The 20,181-nt window shown below is 41.7% G+C and overlaps 1 protein-coding gene across 1 annotated transcript in view; it reads left to right on the top strand.

Moving 5' to 3' along the window:
* The window catches only part of IPO5 (importin 5), an 88,254-nt gene extending 70,896 nt beyond the window's left edge, over positions 1 to 17,358 (top strand). Inside the window, exons 24-26 of the mRNA XM_065401488.1 lie at positions 7,217 to 7,445; positions 13,414 to 13,555; positions 16,938 to 17,358. Of these exons, the coding sequence (XP_065257560.1) occupies positions 7,217 to 7,445; positions 13,414 to 13,555; positions 16,938 to 17,024 (458 nt within the window). The 3' untranslated portion in view covers positions 17,025 to 17,358. The remainder of the gene's footprint in view (positions 1 to 7,216; positions 7,446 to 13,413; positions 13,556 to 16,937) is intronic.
* The last annotated feature ends 2,823 nt before the right edge of the window (positions 17,359 to 20,181 follow it).

Here is a 20,181-nt window from a genome sequence, read left to right as displayed (position 1 = left end):
ATGGATTTGTATAGAGGCGGTATATTTTCTGTTTTATCTATTCTTTTCTTAATGATTCCCAACATTGTTTGCTTTTTTTGACTGCTGTTGCACATTGAGTGATTGTTTTCAGAGAACTATCCACAATGACTCCCAAGATCTTTCTTGAGTGGTAACCGCTAATTTACACCCCCATCATTTTATATGTGTAGTTGGGATTGTTTTTCAATGTTGATTACTTTTCATTTATCAACATTGAATTTCATCTGCCACTTTGTTGCCCAGGCACCCAGTTTTCAGAGATCCTTTTGTAGCTCTTCAGTCTGCCTGGACCTTACCTATCTTGTAGTTTTATATCTGCAAATTTTGCCCCTTTTGTTTACCCCTTTTTCCAGATCATTTATGAATACGTTGTAATGGACTGGTCCCAGTATAGACCCCGGGGGATACCACTATTTACCTCTCCATTCTGAAAACTGACCATTTATTCCTACCCTTTGTTTGCTATCTTTTAACCAGTTACCAATCCATGAGAGGACCTTCCCTCTTATCCCATGACAGCTTACAAATAACATCAGCTCATAGGATAGGGGAAATTCAGGGCCTTATGGCTGATCTACCTTCTACAGTGTTCCATAAAGTTAAGGTGACTCTTTGGAAGGAACTTGGGGTGCAGCCTAAGATTGTTTCCAATTTTCACTTAACTGGAAGATGAATCAACTGATTTTTCTTTCCCAAGACCTGCTTTGGGGGGACGCTAAATTGCACACTATGGATGTAGTCTGGGCTCTTTCATATGATCTGGATAGCACAAGACTCTTCAGGAGCTCCCCCAGACTGTAGCCTTTGCAGACAGTATTAAGGGTCAAGCTTTTTCCACCCAAAGGTTGTCTACGTAAGTATCTAACTGGTTTTAGAATGTGGTAGCTAAGTTAAATCCACCCAGGCAGGTTAAAGCCTATTCCATCAGGGATCAGGCAACCTCCTTAAGCATTCCTATTTCAGAAATTTGCAAGATGGCTAAAGAGGATCAGTCCACACTTTTATCTAGCACTGTTTCTTAGTTGATGCTTCAAGATCAGATGTCCTTTTTGGTAGAGCAGTGCTACAATTTTTGTTTAAATAGGACTCCCAGACCCACCTCATAATTCTGAGGTAACTGCTTGCTAGTCACCAGAAGAAGAATCCATGCTGAAAATCACTTGGAAGTAACGTTTGATGGTCTTCAGTAACTGGCTCTTCAAGATGTGTTGTCCAGATGGATTCCACAACTCACCCTGCTTACCTGCTTCTACAGAATGCTATAGCTACAGTATGCTGTACTACTGGCAATGGAACTGAGGAATTGTTGGGCCTGCTCCGTTTTTATGCTCTGTGGTGGGGGGCCATGCAAACATCCAAGATGCAGGCACAGTCCCAACAGACACTGGTAGCTAAAAACAATTTGTCATATGCTTGGGGTGCATGTGCACCAGAAGTGGAATTCATGTGAACAGTTACTGAAGACGACTGTTCATTCTTCGACTAATTGTCCTTATGGGTGCTCCAGTTCAGGACGTGCATTTGCTCATGTGCTTTTGTGGGAGATTTTGTCAGCAGCATCCATAGGTCTGCTCCTTCACCCTACACATTCTTGTACTCTGAAGGAAGGGTATATAGGGAAAAGTGGACCCACTGCCACTCCCGATTCCTGCTCAACTGCTTGTGGCTCAAGATGGAGCGTTGGGTGTCCACTTAGCTATGTGGGTAACTTGCTAATTTTTTTCTTATTTGTTCTTTACTTTAGTATTTTCTTATTTATTAAGCACAATTTGTGCTTGGGGTGGGGGGTGTCCCTTCTCTCCCTTTTTCCCACAACTTGGGCTTATCATTCAACATAACTTGTTAGGAAACTCATTCAGCATAGCCCTCCATCTGCAGCCTTTCCTAACCAGTTATGCCCAAGACTCCAGGCTTCAAGCACTGTCAGACTTGCCCACAGGTCTTTCTCCTGCAGCAACAGGCATTCTAGCTGCCTCTGCTGTCTTGGAGAGACTCAATGTCCCTTCCAAATGTAAGATCTGCACTGCATTCAAAGGCAGATTTAAGCTGAGGAGGCTAGAGTAAAACGCCTTATAAAACCTTCTTTGAGATCGGCAGGATCTGAGGTGCGCCCGCCCCCCATCCTTCCCTGGTACATCGGTTTCAGCTACTCAGAGCACCACAGTGACCATGGGGGCCCTTCAGAGTCTTCCAGACCACCAAAAAAAGACCCTATTCTCCAGAACAAAAAACAAAAGGAGGGGGAAGTCACCTTCTCAAACTCCATCTAAAGATACCTCACATCCTGGTATGAGTACTGTATCTTCTATCCTCCTCTGGTACAGAGATCCCAGCACAGGTTCAAAAGAGTTCTCTGAGTACCGAGAAACCAGCCAGCCAGCAACTAACAGGAGTATCATCGGTACTGGATTCAGTGCCTCTGAAGCACAAGAACTTCTTTAACACCTAGGTGCCCAAGTCTTCAGTACAGTCTCTGGTACCTCCCAATGTGCTGACTCCCGAGGAACACTATCCAGATCCATGGTACCATCTAGGTTCCTCTCCCATGAAGATGTTTGGTTCTCGGAAGAGTCTGAATCCCTTCTCAGGTTATTGGTCCCTCACTGGCTCCCAGTACCAACACGACCACTGGTACCAACACCTTGCCCTTCTGATGGTACTTGCACTGATTGTTAGGTATCGCTTCAGGGTTCCTCCAACTTCCAGTTCTACCTTTCCTCTTTTGGGGCATATCCTGAGGAAGACGCTCCCAGCAGGAGATGCATTTGGTAACACTGGCAGGAACGATCTTGGAGTACTACCCCCTTTTCCTTACATCTAACCACAGTGGACTTATTGGAAACTGTGGGCCTCCTAAAGTGAGCAGTTTTAAAGGATACTCTCATGTAAGAGAGCACATTAGGGAACAGCAACCACCAACACCAGGTCTTATCCCACAGGGGGATTCTCCAGAGGAGCAGGAGCCAGGTGCAGAAGTGGCCAACACCTCCTTCCCACAGATCCTTCTCCTCACTAGATGCAATTATCTCCCCTTCCCACTGCCTTCCAATGCAGATGATTTCAGGGCCTTCCAGGAATTTATTAAAAGTATTGCAGAGGCCTTACAAATCTTGCTAGAAGAGATACAGGAACTTCAGCATTTCTTTCAGGACATTCTCCAAGGCAAAATCACCTTGCCCATCAACAACACTGATGTCACCAGCCCATGTGGTGTGGTAAACTCCAGCTACCATACCACCCACTTGTAAGAGGGCTGATGAAAAGATACTATATTCACCCCCGAGGGCTCAAAGTACTTTCTCCCACTGAACCCCCAACTATTTGGTTGTTGATGCTGTTAACAAAAGGAACATACAACACCATTGTCTAGATCAATGACGTCTGACAAGGAGCTGAGAGGGCTAGACCCTTTTAGCTGGAAGAGTTACTCCTCTGCTACTTTGCAATTCAGAGTAGCCAGCTACCAAGCCCTGATGGCAAAATATGATTTCCCAAAATATTCTAAGTTCTTGCATTTTATTGAACTTCTGCCACAGGACTAGGAGGAGTAGTTTCAAACCCCCATCACAGAAAGCCAGATTGCCAAGGCCTCACTCAATGCTGCCAATGCAGCTACACACTATATAGCTACTGCTATAGTCATGTGTTGAGTTTTTGGTTCCAATCCTCCAACCTACTCCAAAAAGTACAAAACACTGGAGAACCTTCCCTTCTGGGTCTTAAGCTGTTTACTAATGTTGCAGACAGGTCCCTCCATTCACAAAAAGACTGCTGGGCATCATTGCAATCCCTCAATGTCTACATACCTGCAGCAAAAAGAAAATTCAGTATGCTGGAAAGGCAGCTCCACAGGCTTGCCCAGTCCACTATAGCCCATGAGACTTGTGGAACCTCTCAGAAAGAAGCCCAGATTCTCTAAGAAAGGGCTATCCTCCAGTTACATAAGTCAGTGACTTTCTCAAAACAGTTGTTTTGACCAGTTGGTCAAGAGTCATGACCTGTCTCCCATTCCAGATCATATGCTATACCAATCCCCCCTCAACACCCCTATGGTGCTCCTTTCCCATTTCCTGCCTGCCTGAGAACTTATCACCTCTGACAGATGGATCCTGGAGGTGTTTTCAGTGGGCTGTTCCATTCAGTTCAACTCCCTCTTCCCCATCCTCCCTTTCCATCCCACTTCAGGTACGCTTCTTATGGGGCTGTCCTAAAACAGACAATACAATCCCTTCTAACTATGGGGGTGATCAAACCTGTTCCATTGGACTTCATCAGAAAAGGAGTACTTCTTAGTCCCCAAGAAGAATGGATGTTGGAGACAGGACATTGAAAACCTTCATCCTCTCGCAGCGTTTCAGAATGGTAACTCTCAGTAATAATTCCCTCTGGATCTGGGAGATTGATTTGTCTCCCTTGATCTTCAGGATGCTTATTTTCCTATATGTACCCCTCACGCAGGTGTTTCCTTTGTTTTAAGTTTGGCAGGGACCACTACCAATACTGTGTCCTACCTTTTTGGCCTTTCCACCACCTTAAGGGCCTTTATCCAAGTTCTCTTAGCTATTGTAGCCCATTGCCATCAGATGGGGATATTTGTCTTTTCCTGTCTGGATGACTGGCTTTCTGAAGGATCCCTTGTTTCTGAAGGTACAGTCAGCAACCGGCAAGGCCCTATCACTGTTCCACTCTTTGGGTCTCTGCCTCGATGGAGAAGAGTCTACGCTGAAACACACAAAACAAATAGACTTCATAGGGGCCACTCTGGACTCCATTACCTCCAGAGCATGCTTTCCCCCAGGCAGGTTCGTTACAAAGTCCAGTCTTGTTTTTACAATGTAACGGAGCCTGCACACCACAGCAAAAGGCTTGCCTTCAACTCCTGGGCCACATAGCAGCCTGTACCCTGTTGTAACACTGTTGGCAAGACTGCACTCCCATTGTCTTCAAGCCTGGTTAAGAGCAGTTTACACATGGAGTAAACAGTTTATCCAGTTGGGTATCAATACCCCAGATGGTCCTCAACTTCTCTCAACAGGTGTTGGGGACAAAAAGTCTGTGTGGGAGTTCCATTCCACTTTCAAGACTTTACAGCTTGGGGCAAGTGGAATCCCACAAGAGGCCATTCTAGTCACATTTATCTTTTGAGATCTTTCCTATAGCCATCACCTTGGCTAGGAGAGCTGTGGGCCCTTATGGCTGACATACTGTACATGGTATTCATCATGACATGGTGACATTACATTCCTATCCTCCTTTCCTACCTAAGGTAATCTTCAGAGTTCCATGTTAATCAGGACACTCATCTACCAGTGTCTTGTCCCAGCCCTCACTCTTTGAGAGAAGAAGCTAATCTCCATATACTAGACATAAGAAGAGCTCCACCTTTTTACCTTGACAGGACTAAGCCCTTCAGGGCTTCTCCTAGACTTTTCATCACTGTCACAGAATGAATGAAAGAGGACCCAATCTCCTCCCAAAGGCTGTTTAAGTTGGTGTTGGGATGCTTATTAACCTGTTACAATGCCTCAGAGGTACATCATTGTCCTAGTGATTGCTTATTCCACCAAAGCCCAGTCTACCTCTGTAGCCTTACTGAAGAAGGTGTTCATCTTGGATATTTGCAAAGCTGCAACCTGGTCATCAATGCATATGTTTTTCCAGCACTATGCTGTTTTGCATGCTTCCAGAGCCGGCGTAACTTTTGGTGACTGTTCTATGTTCCATACTGAATCCACCTCCTGAGCAGCCTCCTCCATAATTGATGTACTGCTCGAGAATCTCCTGCAGTGGAGCACCACAGGGATAACTGATCAAGGGACAGGTTTAATTAGGTTGTAATTACAGTAATTGGACTTCAGGTGGAGCACCCACAGGGACAAACTACTGTCTGCCCTCCTTGCCCTCTGCTTCAGTCATTCTTTTGGACTTCGTAGTTGAGAAGGAATTGGAGCTGCAGTGGGTCTGCTTTTCCCTATATACCCTTACACTGGAGCATGAGGATGTGTAGTACACAAGTGCGGACCCTCAGGCACTGCTGATTACATCTCCAATCAAGCATGCATGGGCACATGCACATCCTGAAATGGAGCCTCCATAGGGACAAAACATTTTGAATGCTAGTTACTGTACAAAGTAAGTAACCACCTTCTCTAGCCTTTTCAGGCGAGTTTATTTCTGCTTGTCATCTGAGTGGTGTAAAATGGATTTAGCAGACAGGATAATTTGGCCCTTCTGAACTCTTTTTATTGCCTATTTTAGGAAGTGCATATATGTAACATGTGCATATGCATACACATAACAAATACATATATTCTCTTGCTCAGTATGTATTCTGAGTCATCAGGTTTTTAATCTAGTTGAGTGGTTCTCAAAGTTTAGCAACCCGAGGACCCCCATTTTGATTTAAAATTTTTCGGGGACCTCCAAGCCCCCTGCTCAGCCCCCGCTCCAGTTCTTCCACCAAGGCCCTTACCCCCACCCCGCTTCTTCCCAGCTCCGCTCCACTCACGTCCCTCCTCTTCCCTGCCTCTTTCCGCCCCTCCCCCGAGCTCGCCCCATGCCAGTGCCTCCTGCATGTTGGGAACAGCTGTTCAGTGGCATGCAGGAGGCACTGGGAGGGTGGAGGAGGAGTTAATCGGCAGGGCCCGCGGACCTATTGGAGTACTCTCGAGGACTCCCATTTGAGAAATGATGATCTAATCGAACTTTGCCATTTGTGTACTTTTACTAAGCCATTTTGAGACTGTAAATTTAAAAATGCATATAGCTAAAAAATTTCTACCCATTACAAGTAACATTACCACAACTGAAGGGCTATAGACAATGTTTTATTACTGTTCAGGTTAACTTCGTATGTTTGGCAGCTGACAGTTTCATTGCTTCCCTTGAATAGTCAATCAATTGTGTGCTTTTTACATAGTCAGTACATTTTTTTATGCCTTTCACACAGCAACAAGGCAGCGGGGAAGAAATCCTCTTTAAAATGTAAAGATTGGAAAGCCACAAAAGAAGCGGGGAGACTTAAACAGATGAATTATTTGAAACTGCATTTGACTCATTTTTTTAAACTACCCATATTTGAAGTTGTGTGTCTGCAAGAGGTTTAGTGCCCTAGTGTGAAACACTATTGTTGCTCAAGTGCAAGCATTTAACTTGGTTATACATGAGGTTTTTTCCTAATTTTGCATTTTTACAGAGGCGCTTCCATTGCTGGTGAGAGTTATTCAGTCACCAGATGCCAAAACCAAAGAGAACGTCAATGCAACAGAGAACTGTATTTCAGCTGTAGGGAAGATCATGAAGTTCAAACCTGATTGTGTAAATGTTGAGGAAGTCCTGCCACACTGGTTATCATGGCTTCCACTACATGAAGACAAAGAAGAAGCTGTTCATACTTTCAATTACCTGTGTGACCTAATTGAGAGGTAAGGTGAAAATGTACCTTGATATAATGCATAAAATAAGCATACTTGTAGTCTGCTTATTTTTCTTGTACACGTTCTCTAATAGTGGGACTTATACTCATTTTTATTTCTCTAGCAGATGTATACACCTTATCTGGAACATGAAAATTAACGTCATTCTTTCATATTCCATTAGTAAGGCTAAGATTTTTGTCATGGATATTTTTAGTAAAAGTCACGGACAGGTCACAGGCAATAAAGAAAAATTCATGGAAGCCGGTGACCTATCCCTGACTTTTACTAAAAATATCCATGATAAAATGGGAAGGGGTTGGGCAGCTGCGGGATCTTTTAGGTGTTCCTGGAGCAGCTATGTAAGAAGTAAACAGTGAAACAATGCAAATAGTCCAGTTTTAGAGTACAGTGGTGGTGTCTCCCTTAGTGCAGTTCTGAAGTATTGGCAATCAGTGAAGTCCTACAGTGAATTTTAATACTACTTAAATAGGTTCTCTCTCCTTCCAGTGTTCTCAATATAGATATCCAGTCTTGGAAGTGCTTATAAACTGTATGAAAGCCCAGAATCTTCTGGAAAGTTTTGACCATTGGGTGATATGTAGACTTCTTTTCAAAGATCGCTAGGCAGCCCACAATCCATGCATTCAGCTGTTGACTACTTTATTCTGTCACAAAACTGGGAAAACACAGAGACCTTCAACCTCATGCTGATCAGTGTAAGGTTTGCAATCAAGAAATCGTTTATCATCTATCACTGATAAATCTCCCAACTTCTGATATAGTTAAAAACTTGGTACCTGAATTCTCCACCTTAATCAAAACAAAATGGAATCCTACAAAAAGTGGAAGCATGGACAAATTGCTGAGGAGAACAAAAGAATAGCATAAGCATGTAGGGACAAAGAAAGGATAAGCATACAATGAGTTACACCTTAAAGGCAATAAGAAGAGATGCTTTAAATACATTAGGAGCAAGAGAAGAATGAAGGAAAGTGTAGTTCTCTGCATAGCAGGGAAGGAGAGCTAATAACTGATGACATCTGGAAGCTGATGTGTTTAATGCTGTTTTGCTTCATTCTTCACTAAAAAGGTTAATAGTGACCAGATACTCAACACAATTAATATTAAGATGGAAGGAACACAAGCCAAAATAGGGAAAGAAGGGGTTAAAGAATATTTAAGAACATAAGAACATAGTGGGTCAGACTAATGGCTATCTAGCTTGGTATCCTGTCTTCCAACAGTGGCCAGTGCCAGGTGCTTGAGAGGAAATGAACAGAACAGAGCAATTATCACATGATCCATCCCCTGTTGTCCAGTCTCCGCTTATGGCAGTTAGTGGTTTAGGAACACCTGGAGCATGGGGTTGTCCCTGACCATCTTGGCTAGTAGGCATTGATGGACTTATCCTCCACAAACTTACCTAATTCTTTTTTGAACCCAGTTACACATTTGGCCTTCACAACCTCCTCTGGTAATGAGTTCAACTAGTTGACTGTGCGTTACTTGAAGAAGTACTTCCTTATGTTTGTTTTAAATCTGCTGCCTATTAATTTCATTGGGTGACGCTTGATTCTTATGTTATGTGAAGGGATATATAACTCTTCCCTTTTCTCCCTTCCCTATTCACTTTCTCCCCACCATTCATGATTATATAGACCTCTATCATATCCCCCCTTAGTCATCTCTTTTCCAAGCTGAACAGTTCCAGTCTTTTTCATCTCTCCTCAGATGGAAGCTGTTCCATACCCCTAATCATTTTTGTTGGCCTTCTCTGTACTTTTTGTGATTCTAATATATTGTTTTTGAGATGGGACAACTGGAACTGCACGCAGTAGTCAAGATGTGAACATACCATGGATTTATATAGCAGCTTTGTTTCCTGTGTTATAGTCTATCCCTTTCCTAAGAGTTCCTAAAATTGTTAGCTTTTTTGACTGCCACTGCACATTGAACAGATATTTTTAGAGAACTATCCACAGTGACTTCAAGCTCTAACTTGAGGGTAAATAACTACCATATATACTCGTTCATTAGCCTGTTCATTTATAAGCCGACCCCCACACCCCCCAAGATGGTAAAAATAGCAAAAACTGTATGACTCTTTCATAAGCCGACCCTATATTTCAGGGGTTGGCCAACTTTGGCTCCTGGCCCGTTAGGGTAAGCCGCTAGCAGGCCTGGACATTTTGTTTACCTGGAGCGTTCACAGGCACGGAGCCCCTCAGCTCCCAGTGTCCGTGGTTTGCCGTTCCCAGCCAATGGCGCGCCACTTTCCGCAGCTCCTATTGGCTGGGAACGGCGAACCGCGGCCACAGAGAGCCAAGGGGCTCCATGCCTGCAGACGCTCCAGGTAAACAAAACGACAGTGTATTAGATATTCAGTGATTCCCTAGAGTTTTTAAAATCATCAAATTTTGGTGTAGACCCGTTTATAAGCCAACCCCCGCTCTTTGATGCGTCACTTTTTTACCAAAAATATTCTGCTTATGAACGAGTATATATGGTAATTTAGACTCCATTTTGAATGTATCATCAGGATTGTTTTCCAATGTGTGTTACTTTGAATTTATCAACATTGAATTTCATCTGCAATTTTGTTGCTCCATTTTTTTAGTTTTAGGCAATCCCTTGGTAGCTTTTTGCAGTCAGTTTTGGATTTAATTATCTTGAGGAATTTTGTGTAGTTTTCAAATTTTGCCACCTCACTGTTCACTCCATTTTCCAGATCACTTATGAATGTTGAACAGTACTGGTCCCAGTACAGATTCTTGAGGCCCCTGCTATTTACCTTATTTCCATTATTTCCTCTTTCCTGCCCTTTCGTTTCTTATGTTTTAACTAATTACTGATCCATGAGAGAACCATACCTCTTATCTCATGACTGCTTACTTTACTTAAGAGCCTTTAGTGTGGGACCTAGTCAAAGGCTTTCAGAAAGTCCAAGTACACTATATGCACTGAATCACCTTTATCCACCTCTTGTTGACATTCTGAGAATTCTAATAGATCGGTGAGGCATGACTTCCTTTTACAAAAGCCATGTTGACTCTTCCCCAACATGTTGTATTCATCTATGTGCCTGATAATTCTTTCCTTTACTATAGCTTCAGCCAGTTTGCCTGATACTGAAGTCAGGCTTACCAGCCTGTAATTGCCAGGATCACCTCTGGAGTCTTTTATAAAAATTGGTTACATGATCTGTCCTCCAGTTATCTGGTACATAGGGTGACCTTAAGCGATAGGTTACATACCATAGTCAGTAGTTCTACAATTTCATATTTGATATCCTTGAGAACTCTTGGGTGAATACCATCTGGTTCTGCTGACTTATTACTGTTTAACTTATCAAATTGTTCCAAAATCACCTCTATTGATACCTCAGTCTGGGACAGTTCCTCAAATTTGTCACTTAAAAAGAATGGCCTAGTTGTGGGAATCTCCCTTACATTCCTCTGCAGTGGAGTGATGCAAAGAATTAATTTAGCATCTCTGGAATGGCAGAGATAAGTTAGGTAAATTCAATGTAATCAAGTTGGCAGGGGCTGATGAAATTCATTTAGGGTACTTAAGGAACTAGCTGCAACAATCTCAGAACTGTTAGCAGTTATCTTTGAGAACTCATGGAGGGTGGGTGAGGTCCCAGAGGGCAGTTTAAGTCCCAGAGAATTGGAGAAGGGCAAATATATAGTACCTATAATTTAAAAAAGGGGAACAAAGAGGACCCACAGAATTATAGACCAGTCAGCCTAACTTAATACCTAGAAAGATACTGAAACAAATATTCAACAATCAGTTTGTAAGCATCTAGGGGATAAGCCATACCAAATCCACTTAATTCTTTTACGAGGTTAATGGCCTAGAAGCAGTGTTTCTCAACGACTGGTCCATGGACCAGTGCTAGTCCCTGAGGTCTCCCTGGCACAGTCTAGGAAGGCAGTAAGCCAGTCCCTGGTATCAAAAAGGTTGAGAAACACTGGCCTACAGGATGGGGGTGGGGAAGCAGTAGACATGATGTATCTTGAATTTTAGTAAGGCTTTCAATACAGTCCATTGTGACATTCTCATAAGCAAACTAGGGAAATGCACTCTAGATGAATTTACTAGATAACTGATTGAAAGACTGCACTCAGAGTATTATCAGTGGTTTGGTATCACACTGCCGGGGGGGGGGGGGGGGGGGGAGGGGAGCATATCTAGTGGGGTCCTGCAGGGGTCAGTCCTGGGTCCAGTACTAGTCAATATTTTCATTAATGACTTGAAGGGGAGGTTATATTTATAAAATTTGCCGATGACACCAAGCTGGGAGGGATTGCAAGCACTTTGGAGGACAGGATTAGAATTCAAAAGAACATTGATAAATTGAAGAATTGGTCTGAAATCAACAAGATGAAATTAAATAAAGACAAGAGCAAAATACTGTACTTAAGGAAAAATCAAATGCACAACTACAAAATGGGGAATTAACTGGCAAGGTGGTAGTACTGCTGAAAAGAATCGGTTATAGTGGATCACAAATTTAATACGAGTCAACAGTGTGATTCAGTTGTGAAAAAGGCTGATATTCTGGGGTCTATTAAGAGGTATGTTTGTAAGTAAGATGGTGGAGGTAATTGTCCCACTTGACTCGGCACTGGTGAGGCCTCAGTTGGAGTAGAGTGTTGAGTTCTGGGTGTCACACTTTAGGAAAGATGTGGACAATTTGAGAGAGTCCAGAGGAGAGCAACAAAAATGATGAAAAGTTTAGAAAACCAGACCTATAAGGAAAAGTTTTTAAAAAGAAAAGGGCTGGGCATGTATAGTATTGAGAAAAGAAGACTATGGGGGGCCCTGAGAACAGTCTTTAAATATGCTAAGGGCTGTTATAAAGAGGATGGTGATCAATTGTTTTCCATATCCACTGAAGGTAGGACAAGAAGTTACGGGTTTAATCTGCAGCAATGGAAATTTAGGTTGGAGATTAGGAAAAACTTTCTAACTAAAGGATAGTTAAGCACTGAAAAAGGCTTCCAAGGGTGATTGTAGTACCCCCGTTATTGGAGGTTTTTAAGAACATGTTGGACAAACCTGCCAGGGATGGCCTAGGCTTATTTGGTCCTGCCTAAGTGTAGGGGGCTTGTTCTTCCTCAAGGCAGGGGGCTGGACTCGAGGTCCCTTCCAGCCCTATGATTAGATCTTTCATTTTTGGTTTACAATCATAGAGCAGATTGTGATGGGAACTCACGGAGTATCTACAAGGGTCAAATCTCATGATGCTTCGTATAAACCAGGGTTTGAAACCGAAATGGTACTGGTGGCATTGGTAGATATCCTGGTGATGGATAATTGGGTGCCCACGCTGATACTGTTAGACCTGTCAGCTGCCTTCAGTACCATTTGGGTCTGTCTTATTCTCCCTGACTTTTACATAACTCCCTTTAATCTTCTCAACTCCTTTGATTGACTAGCACTAACCCTTTTCATATTTCAAAGTCCTTGTATTATGGCATTCCTCACTCTAGAGGAGGAATGGTTGGCTCTCCCTTTGGAGCCAGTCAGTACCACTTTACATCAGTTCTGGGAGGGAGGGAGTAAATCAGTTGTTTAAAATATACAAAGCCTTCACTACCACAGTGCTCCAGTCCCTGCTGTATGGACTTTCCCAACATAACAGTATTAAACTTCCAACACACAGTGGGCTGGCTTGCTTTGCTGAAGCCTATCTAAGGCACATAACTTTTCTGATAAAGTGTAGCTTTATAAATAAGGAATGTTCAAATTAGCCAGATCTTAAAATTACAAAAATAGAATTTCCTTCTAGAACAGGATGCATTTAATGATGCTGAATAACTTCAGATATGAATGTGCAGTTCTAAAAATCAGGAATGTCTTGAAAAGCAGTTAACTTACATACACAAATCTACATTTATCTTTTTAATTAGAATGCTAACACTGGCATATTTTGTAACATGTATACTTTTTTGATCTCCATCAGTAACAACCCAATTGTCCTTGGTCACAACAACTCTAATCTTCCCAGAATATTCAGTATAATTGCGGATGGTGAAATTCATGAAGCAATTAAACATGAAGATCCATGTACTAAACGGTTGGCTAATGTTGTTCGTCAAGTGCAGGTGAATGCAAATTTATTTTGTTGTAAAGGGAATCGTTCTAGTTTGCTCTGTGAGATGCAGGAATTGTAAAACTAGTGTTCAGAATCTATTCTCTGTAATAAACATGATGCTGCAACCAGTGTTCATCCAAGAAGAAATATTCCAAATGGATTCCTAATATATTAGATTATGCAAATTCAGTGCAGCAATCCAGATTAATCTTGATAACACTATGTAAGGTACTTGAACTAGAGGGTGTCTCTCTTTTTATGACCCATATAATTTTTTGAAGCGTTCACAAAAAATGTAAACACTTGGAACAATTGCATGGTTTACCTTTTACATAATTCCCTTTAGTTTCCTTTACCTTTTCTCAGATTTGAACTACACTTCTTAATTTCTAAATGTAAACTTTTGGATTTCATGCAAAATATATTAAAATGACCCAGAAGTTGGGCAGCTACAGGACAAGGGTACACAGGCTCATTCAAGAAGAATCTTGTAAATTCTATATTGGAGGAGACTGAGTTGAGCTGAGCTGTCTGCTACCTCTACTATACAATGTCATTGACTGCATTGTGGGTTTCAATGGAAACTGCTTGTGTAAGGGCATTTAAAAAAAAAAAAAAAAAAAAAAAAAAAAGCAAAACCTACAAATTAAGTAGTGCTATCAGATGGGGGTAATAGGAGGGCAGTACTGAAATGTATTTATTTAGGTTTTTTAGATAATAGAAGCACCTCCTTCAAACTCTGGTTGACCTGTACAAAATATAAAATTCAAATTAAAATCACATTAAATTACTTAAGTCTCTGCCATCACTCCCAGCCATAAATCTTAATTATTCTATGCCAATAGCCTGGTCCAGCCCATCCTCAGATGGCAAAGATGAACTTTTTAGTATAATACAACTGATTGATGAAGCAAGGCTTTGAATGGAAGGCAGTTCTTCCACCTTCAGAATTATGGGGAAATAAAGTGGCCCTACTTTATCAAGAAATTGCATCTCTAAGTAAACTTGCAAAGTTGCTAGCTACCCCCCTGTGGAAACTGGTGGAGGAGCAATGAACAGCATGAACCTTGGTTACTCCCAGGGGAATTCTGCATCCCAAAAAAAAAAAAAATTCTGTGCACAATATTTTAACGTTTTGCATATTTTATTTGTCAAAATAACACTATATATTCATGCCACTTTCAATTATTTTGGTAATTTATTTCAAAATACCTGTCAGGAAGTATTCCTGTAACAATACAGATGATAAAGAAAATTCCCACAGGAGTAGAGTTAAAGAAACTCCTACAACAACCCAGTTCCTCAGTCTCTGCCCCTTCCCTGCACCTGAGCCCAGCTGTGAGGCCAGACACCCACCCCCCCTTGCCCTCCAGAGCCCAGCTGCCAGGCCAGACACCCTCATCCCCCAGAGACCAGCCACAGGGCCAGACATTCACATGCCTCCAGAGCCCAGTCACAGGGCCCCCATGACCTAGACACCCCACAGCCCCTCTCTCCCAAGAGCCTAGCTGCAGGGCCAGATACCTGCACCTGTCCCCCCACAGAGCCCAGTCACTTGCCCCACCCTCCCCCCCAGCAGCCCACACACACACACACACACCCAGAGCCCAGGGATCCAGAGGGAGAAAACAGCCTGATGCTGGGTCCTGGGCTTTTATGGAATTTCCTGCACACTGCCTCCTTCCTTCTGGGTATGCCAGGAACTGCAGCTGCTGGGAACTCTTCATCTCCGTCCCTCTTCCCCCAGCAGTGTATTCTATTTGTGAGCTGGGCTCTGCTGGGTCCAGTGGCCCCTAGTGGCAGCCGGCAGCTCTGCAACACCAATTCTGTGAGGGGGGGGAAAAAGGAAATTGTGTGCAGAACATTAATTCTGTGCAACTTTCGCATTGTGCAGTGGCGCAGAATTCTCCCAGGAGTAAGAGGGACATGTAGGCTGCTTGAGGCAACGATATCTGATTGAGAATGGCAATGTTAAAATTAAAAACTTCCCCTTTATCTGGGAGTACTGCAGAACTTAAATGTCAGAATCTCATTGCCTATGGAAAATACCTAATATTGTACCAAAACTAATAAAATAAAGGCCTGTATTTATTTGTTAGATTGTCTTTAGAACACTGAATCTCACAGTAAACCATGTCTTTACATTTCTTTGTCATTGGACCCAATGGATCCTTTTTTTTTTAAATATGGTGTGAAAAGACTAAATTAAGACCTTCAATGTAGAACTGATGTTAAAATATATCAAATGTAAATCTGTTAACTTTGACAGCTTGTTTAAGCACATTAAATGAGATTTTAAATAAATATCAAAAGTCGCTGTAGAGATGTAAACCAGTTATCTGCAATAAATATCAGCTTGACCTCCTTTGCCATACTGAGACAAGTTTAGTCCCTGCTCCAAAACCTCTGACTGCTGTGCTGAATAAATATTTCCCGCTTATTTGAGTGCCTTTATTTGGAAGGATTATAATACCTTCAAAATATATTTGGTACCATTAAAATAAATCACCTTCGTGGTGACAAGCAAAATAGTGTGCTACACACCAGTGTGGAGATGAAAAATTATGGCTAAGGATACTGTTGCTCTTCTGAAAGTACCATGTGATTTATCCATGGTCAGGCAGAGTAATAACCTGTTTATAGCCCTATTCAAAAGAGAACAAATTGTCATGCTACTTACCTTTAGAAAAATGAAGGGCTGCATCTAGCCTGCTGTGATTTGTACTTTTTTAATTCTAGGGAGTCGCTAGGAATTTCAAACCAATTACTTAGGCCTTGTCTACATGCAGACTTGCACCAGTTTAACTAAATCATTTTTTTAAAAAGCTTTTGTTAAGCTGATGCAAGTTTGAGTGTGGGCAAGGACTTTGTCTGTTCTCTTTGGCATAACCTAGAGCAGGGATGGGCAATTGGGGGCGGAGGGGGGTCACATCCAGCCTGCCAGATCATTTTATTTTGCCTGCCACAGTCCAGCTTGGGGCAGGAAGGAGGTGGGGTGGGACAGTACACGTGTCCTGTGATGCTGCAGCGAGAGCCATTGGGGCCAAGTGGGGAGCCAGATCCAGCACAGTGAGACAGAAGTAGTCATGGCAGGGTGAGTGCAGGCCAGGCTCCCTCCCAAACTCCCTCTAGGGCCTCCCACTACCCCTGGCGGTAGAGACCCTACATCTACATCTTCTCCCCCCCTCCCCCCACACACCTCTCACTTACCAAAGGGTTTTTGTGCTTTTTGTGGCTCCTCTACTATTTACCTGTAAGTTGCCCATCCCTCTCCTAAAGTATATAGGCTCAATGGATGTTGACTTTGAAAGACTAATGAAAATAAATGGCTGACGTATAATTTCTAAGTCTATATTCAGTAAAGATACCTTTATTTTTCATTTGTTTTCCAGACCTCTGGAGGACTATGGACAGAATGCATATCACAGCTCAATGCAGACCAACAGGCAGCTATACAGGAGCTCCTGAACTCTGCTTGAAGGGCCTTAATTATCATCTGCAAGAAAACTAACTCCAAATAAACATTTACCCTATTGTTTAGGTTTCTTTGTTTTGTTTTTGAGCAAAAAAGAACTGTAGAGCGTGTAGGCCATTCTTTTGCAATCTACAGGCAGTGGCAGCACGAAGAAGCACTCTTTCAGAGTGGTGTTTAAATCAATTTCTCTCCCACAACACTGAAGAAGCTCCCTGTAAACCCTACAATAGCACTGAAGAGTATTTTTCTAATGGTATAAGCCACCTGTATGATGGTGAAAAGGAGACAAGTTGAATTTTCTCATTAGATATAAAGAATTAAAAAACAGCTTTAAGACCAGTTATTCCGCAGTAATGTACATTATAGCAGATAACATTTCTATACATCTAGTGTTAATTGTATTAATTGGAGTGAGTCTTTTTTAGGGTAGAAAGTGCCCTTCTACCCAGCAAACCACTAGATCAAAAGATGAAAAATTGAAGACTAATATCAAGCATGAAGACCTCATTGATGTCACTGTTTTCCAAAAAAGGCTTGTTTAGTGACTCAATGAGAAAAGCTGTTCAGCTTCCAGCCCTTGAATGTGAAGTGTCTTTGGCATGTCTGGCAGTATCTCATTCACTCCTCAATAAATGACATTCAAATACAATAAGAAGCTTGTGTAAAAGTTCAGTGCTGTGTGGTTCTTATTCATTCAATTTCCTCCTATGAAAAGATACAAGAACAAATGTTACAAGTCATAATTTTAAGATGTTAGACAAATTGTACAGAAAATTTCAAACTCACACTTCATGCTTTCTTGTTTCTTGGATTTTAACCATTCAACTTTTTTCTGATTCAAAGAACTACATACTGTGTAGAATTCAAATTTAGTGACATGAGCCTTGGGTACAGTGAGTTTACATATCTTTACCATAAGCTGTTTCATTTTCAGATCCAATTGCATATTTGTAATTTATGAAAAGTTGGCTAATATTGTTCCAGTTGCGGATGTACAACAGGTCTGTGATAGCCAAGCAAACTTTCAGTAATATTAAATTAAATACATGCAGTTACATTTGTGGAGATATAATTGGTAGCCTATCCTGAAAGGAGAAAATTCGTGTATGAATGTTTTATTGATTCATCTCATACTAGCAATACATGGCTTACTGTTTCAGATATACAGTTTTTCTAAAATCTTATTTCTAATTTAAACTTCAATGTGAACACTTTGCAGTTTGTACTAACATTTTTATATAAATATTAAACTTCTGCTTAGACCAGAAAGCTAAGCTAAGAATTAAAGACTTTTCACTAAGTCTCTTACAACGTACTGTGTAAATTCATTAAGTGAAATGGAAGAGTACAAGTTTGATGCTTAACGAGAGAGGAAAAAAGCTGTCCTATATATTATAAATAAGGATACGATTTTGTCACAGATTTTGAGACTTTAACAGACTTCCATGACTTTCAGCTTCAGCTCTGGCTCGGGCAGTCAGTCCCCCGCAGCGGCAGGGCTCCGGCTTCCATGATTTATTGTTTGTTGCCAGTGTCCTGCCCAGGAATTTTAATAAAAATCCTTGTGCCAAAATCTTAACCTTAATTATAAAATCAATTTCTATTCTGAATAAGCCCTCAAACTGTTAAAACACAACTATACATCAAAATATAACCTGTTGTACCTGTGTAAGAAAATTCTACCCAAAATCAATGTTTAAAGTAGCTCTATTTTCATGGCAAAGTTTGTCATTTCAATCCTGACTGAGAAGTCAATGATTTTTTTGAAAATACAAATGAATAACTATGGTACTGCTAAGTGTGCAGATCTGCCTAAGGACAGATAGAATATGTAGTTTGTAACCAGTAATTTTATCAGAATCCTATTCTATTTTTCTGTTGAGTATATAGTTTGTGGTGATCCCAATTTTCCTCATTAAATTTTTTTCATTTGAGTACAGCTCCAGTTATTTTCAAGGAGTCCACACTGGAAAATGGACATGTGGGGATTTGCACCCATTGCTGTGGAAAGTATTTCAGTAAATCTGTATCCAGTGTAGTTGTAGCCATGTCAGTCCCAGGATGTTAGAGAGGCAAGGTAGGTGAGGTAATCTCTTTTATTGCACCAACTTCTGTTGGTGAGAGAGATGAGCTTTCAAGTCACACTGAGATCTGAATAAAAGCTCTGTGTGGCTCAAAAGCGTCTCTCTCTCTCTCTCTCTCCATGAGAAGTTGGTCCGATAAAATATTATCTCGCTCGCCTTGTCTCTCTTAGTAAATCTGATTATTTGTCTCAAAAGTACAAATATCTGGCTACAAAAATAGTCTCTTTGGTTATGTCGGTTTGGTCTTTGGTGTGTGTTCAGCATTTATTCATTTCTAGATTCTCACCTCTTCCCACAATCTCAGACATTTGAGCTAAATCTCTTGTCAAATATTGGATGCATTTCACCGTTGTCCGTGAGAGTCCAGGTTTGGAACATAACCCTTTTGTCCTCAAGCTACATTCTTTTTCTGGAAGTGCAAAAAGCAGTGGTTAAGTACTTGTTCCCAGGCTATTGCCATACTAACTTTAAAGCTGACTTTTCAAGCAGGAGTGAATAAAACCTTTTTTACCCATAAATAAGGGACCAAATTTTGAGTGTCGGGGAATGTTTACTCCCGCGCTCCTTTCTTTCTTTCCTTTCCCCCTCCCTATGATAGCAGAGCAGGCCAAGCAGAGTAAAAAGACCTCAGAAGTCACACAAGGGGAGCTCTGCTGCAATTGCTTTCAGGTTGTTGACCCTCATTTTGTCAGGGCCAGGGGATTAGGCTAGAAAACATGTGGTAGCTGCCACATCCACCTGACATCAGCTTGATTTGGCCACAAGGACATCAAAATCCCTGCAACCCTTTTCCCATATCACTTCAGAAGTGAAAAGCTGCTCATTCTCCTCCCATATACTTAAATTTTGTCTTGGTAACTATCTCCTTAATATTCCTTCCTATTCCTTGGGTGAAGTCTTTAGGGAGGAGCAGGAAACTCTCAAAGTGGAAAAAATTCAGTTCAGTCCTGGAATTTGAGAATCCTAGAACCCCCCCAAAAATTGTCTTCTCCAAGCTCAGTATTCCCAAAGCAGGAAACGTAACAAATGTCAGTTACCAAGTATAATTCATCCATTTCCCCCCTGCAAATCTTGTTC

Source organism: Emys orbicularis, chromosome 1 (assembly GCF_028017835.1).
Source record: "Emys orbicularis isolate rEmyOrb1 chromosome 1, rEmyOrb1.hap1, whole genome shotgun sequence".
Lineage (NCBI taxonomy): Eukaryota > Metazoa > Chordata > Testudines > Emydidae > Emys > Emys orbicularis.
This window is presented reverse-complemented; position numbering and strand designations above follow the sequence as displayed.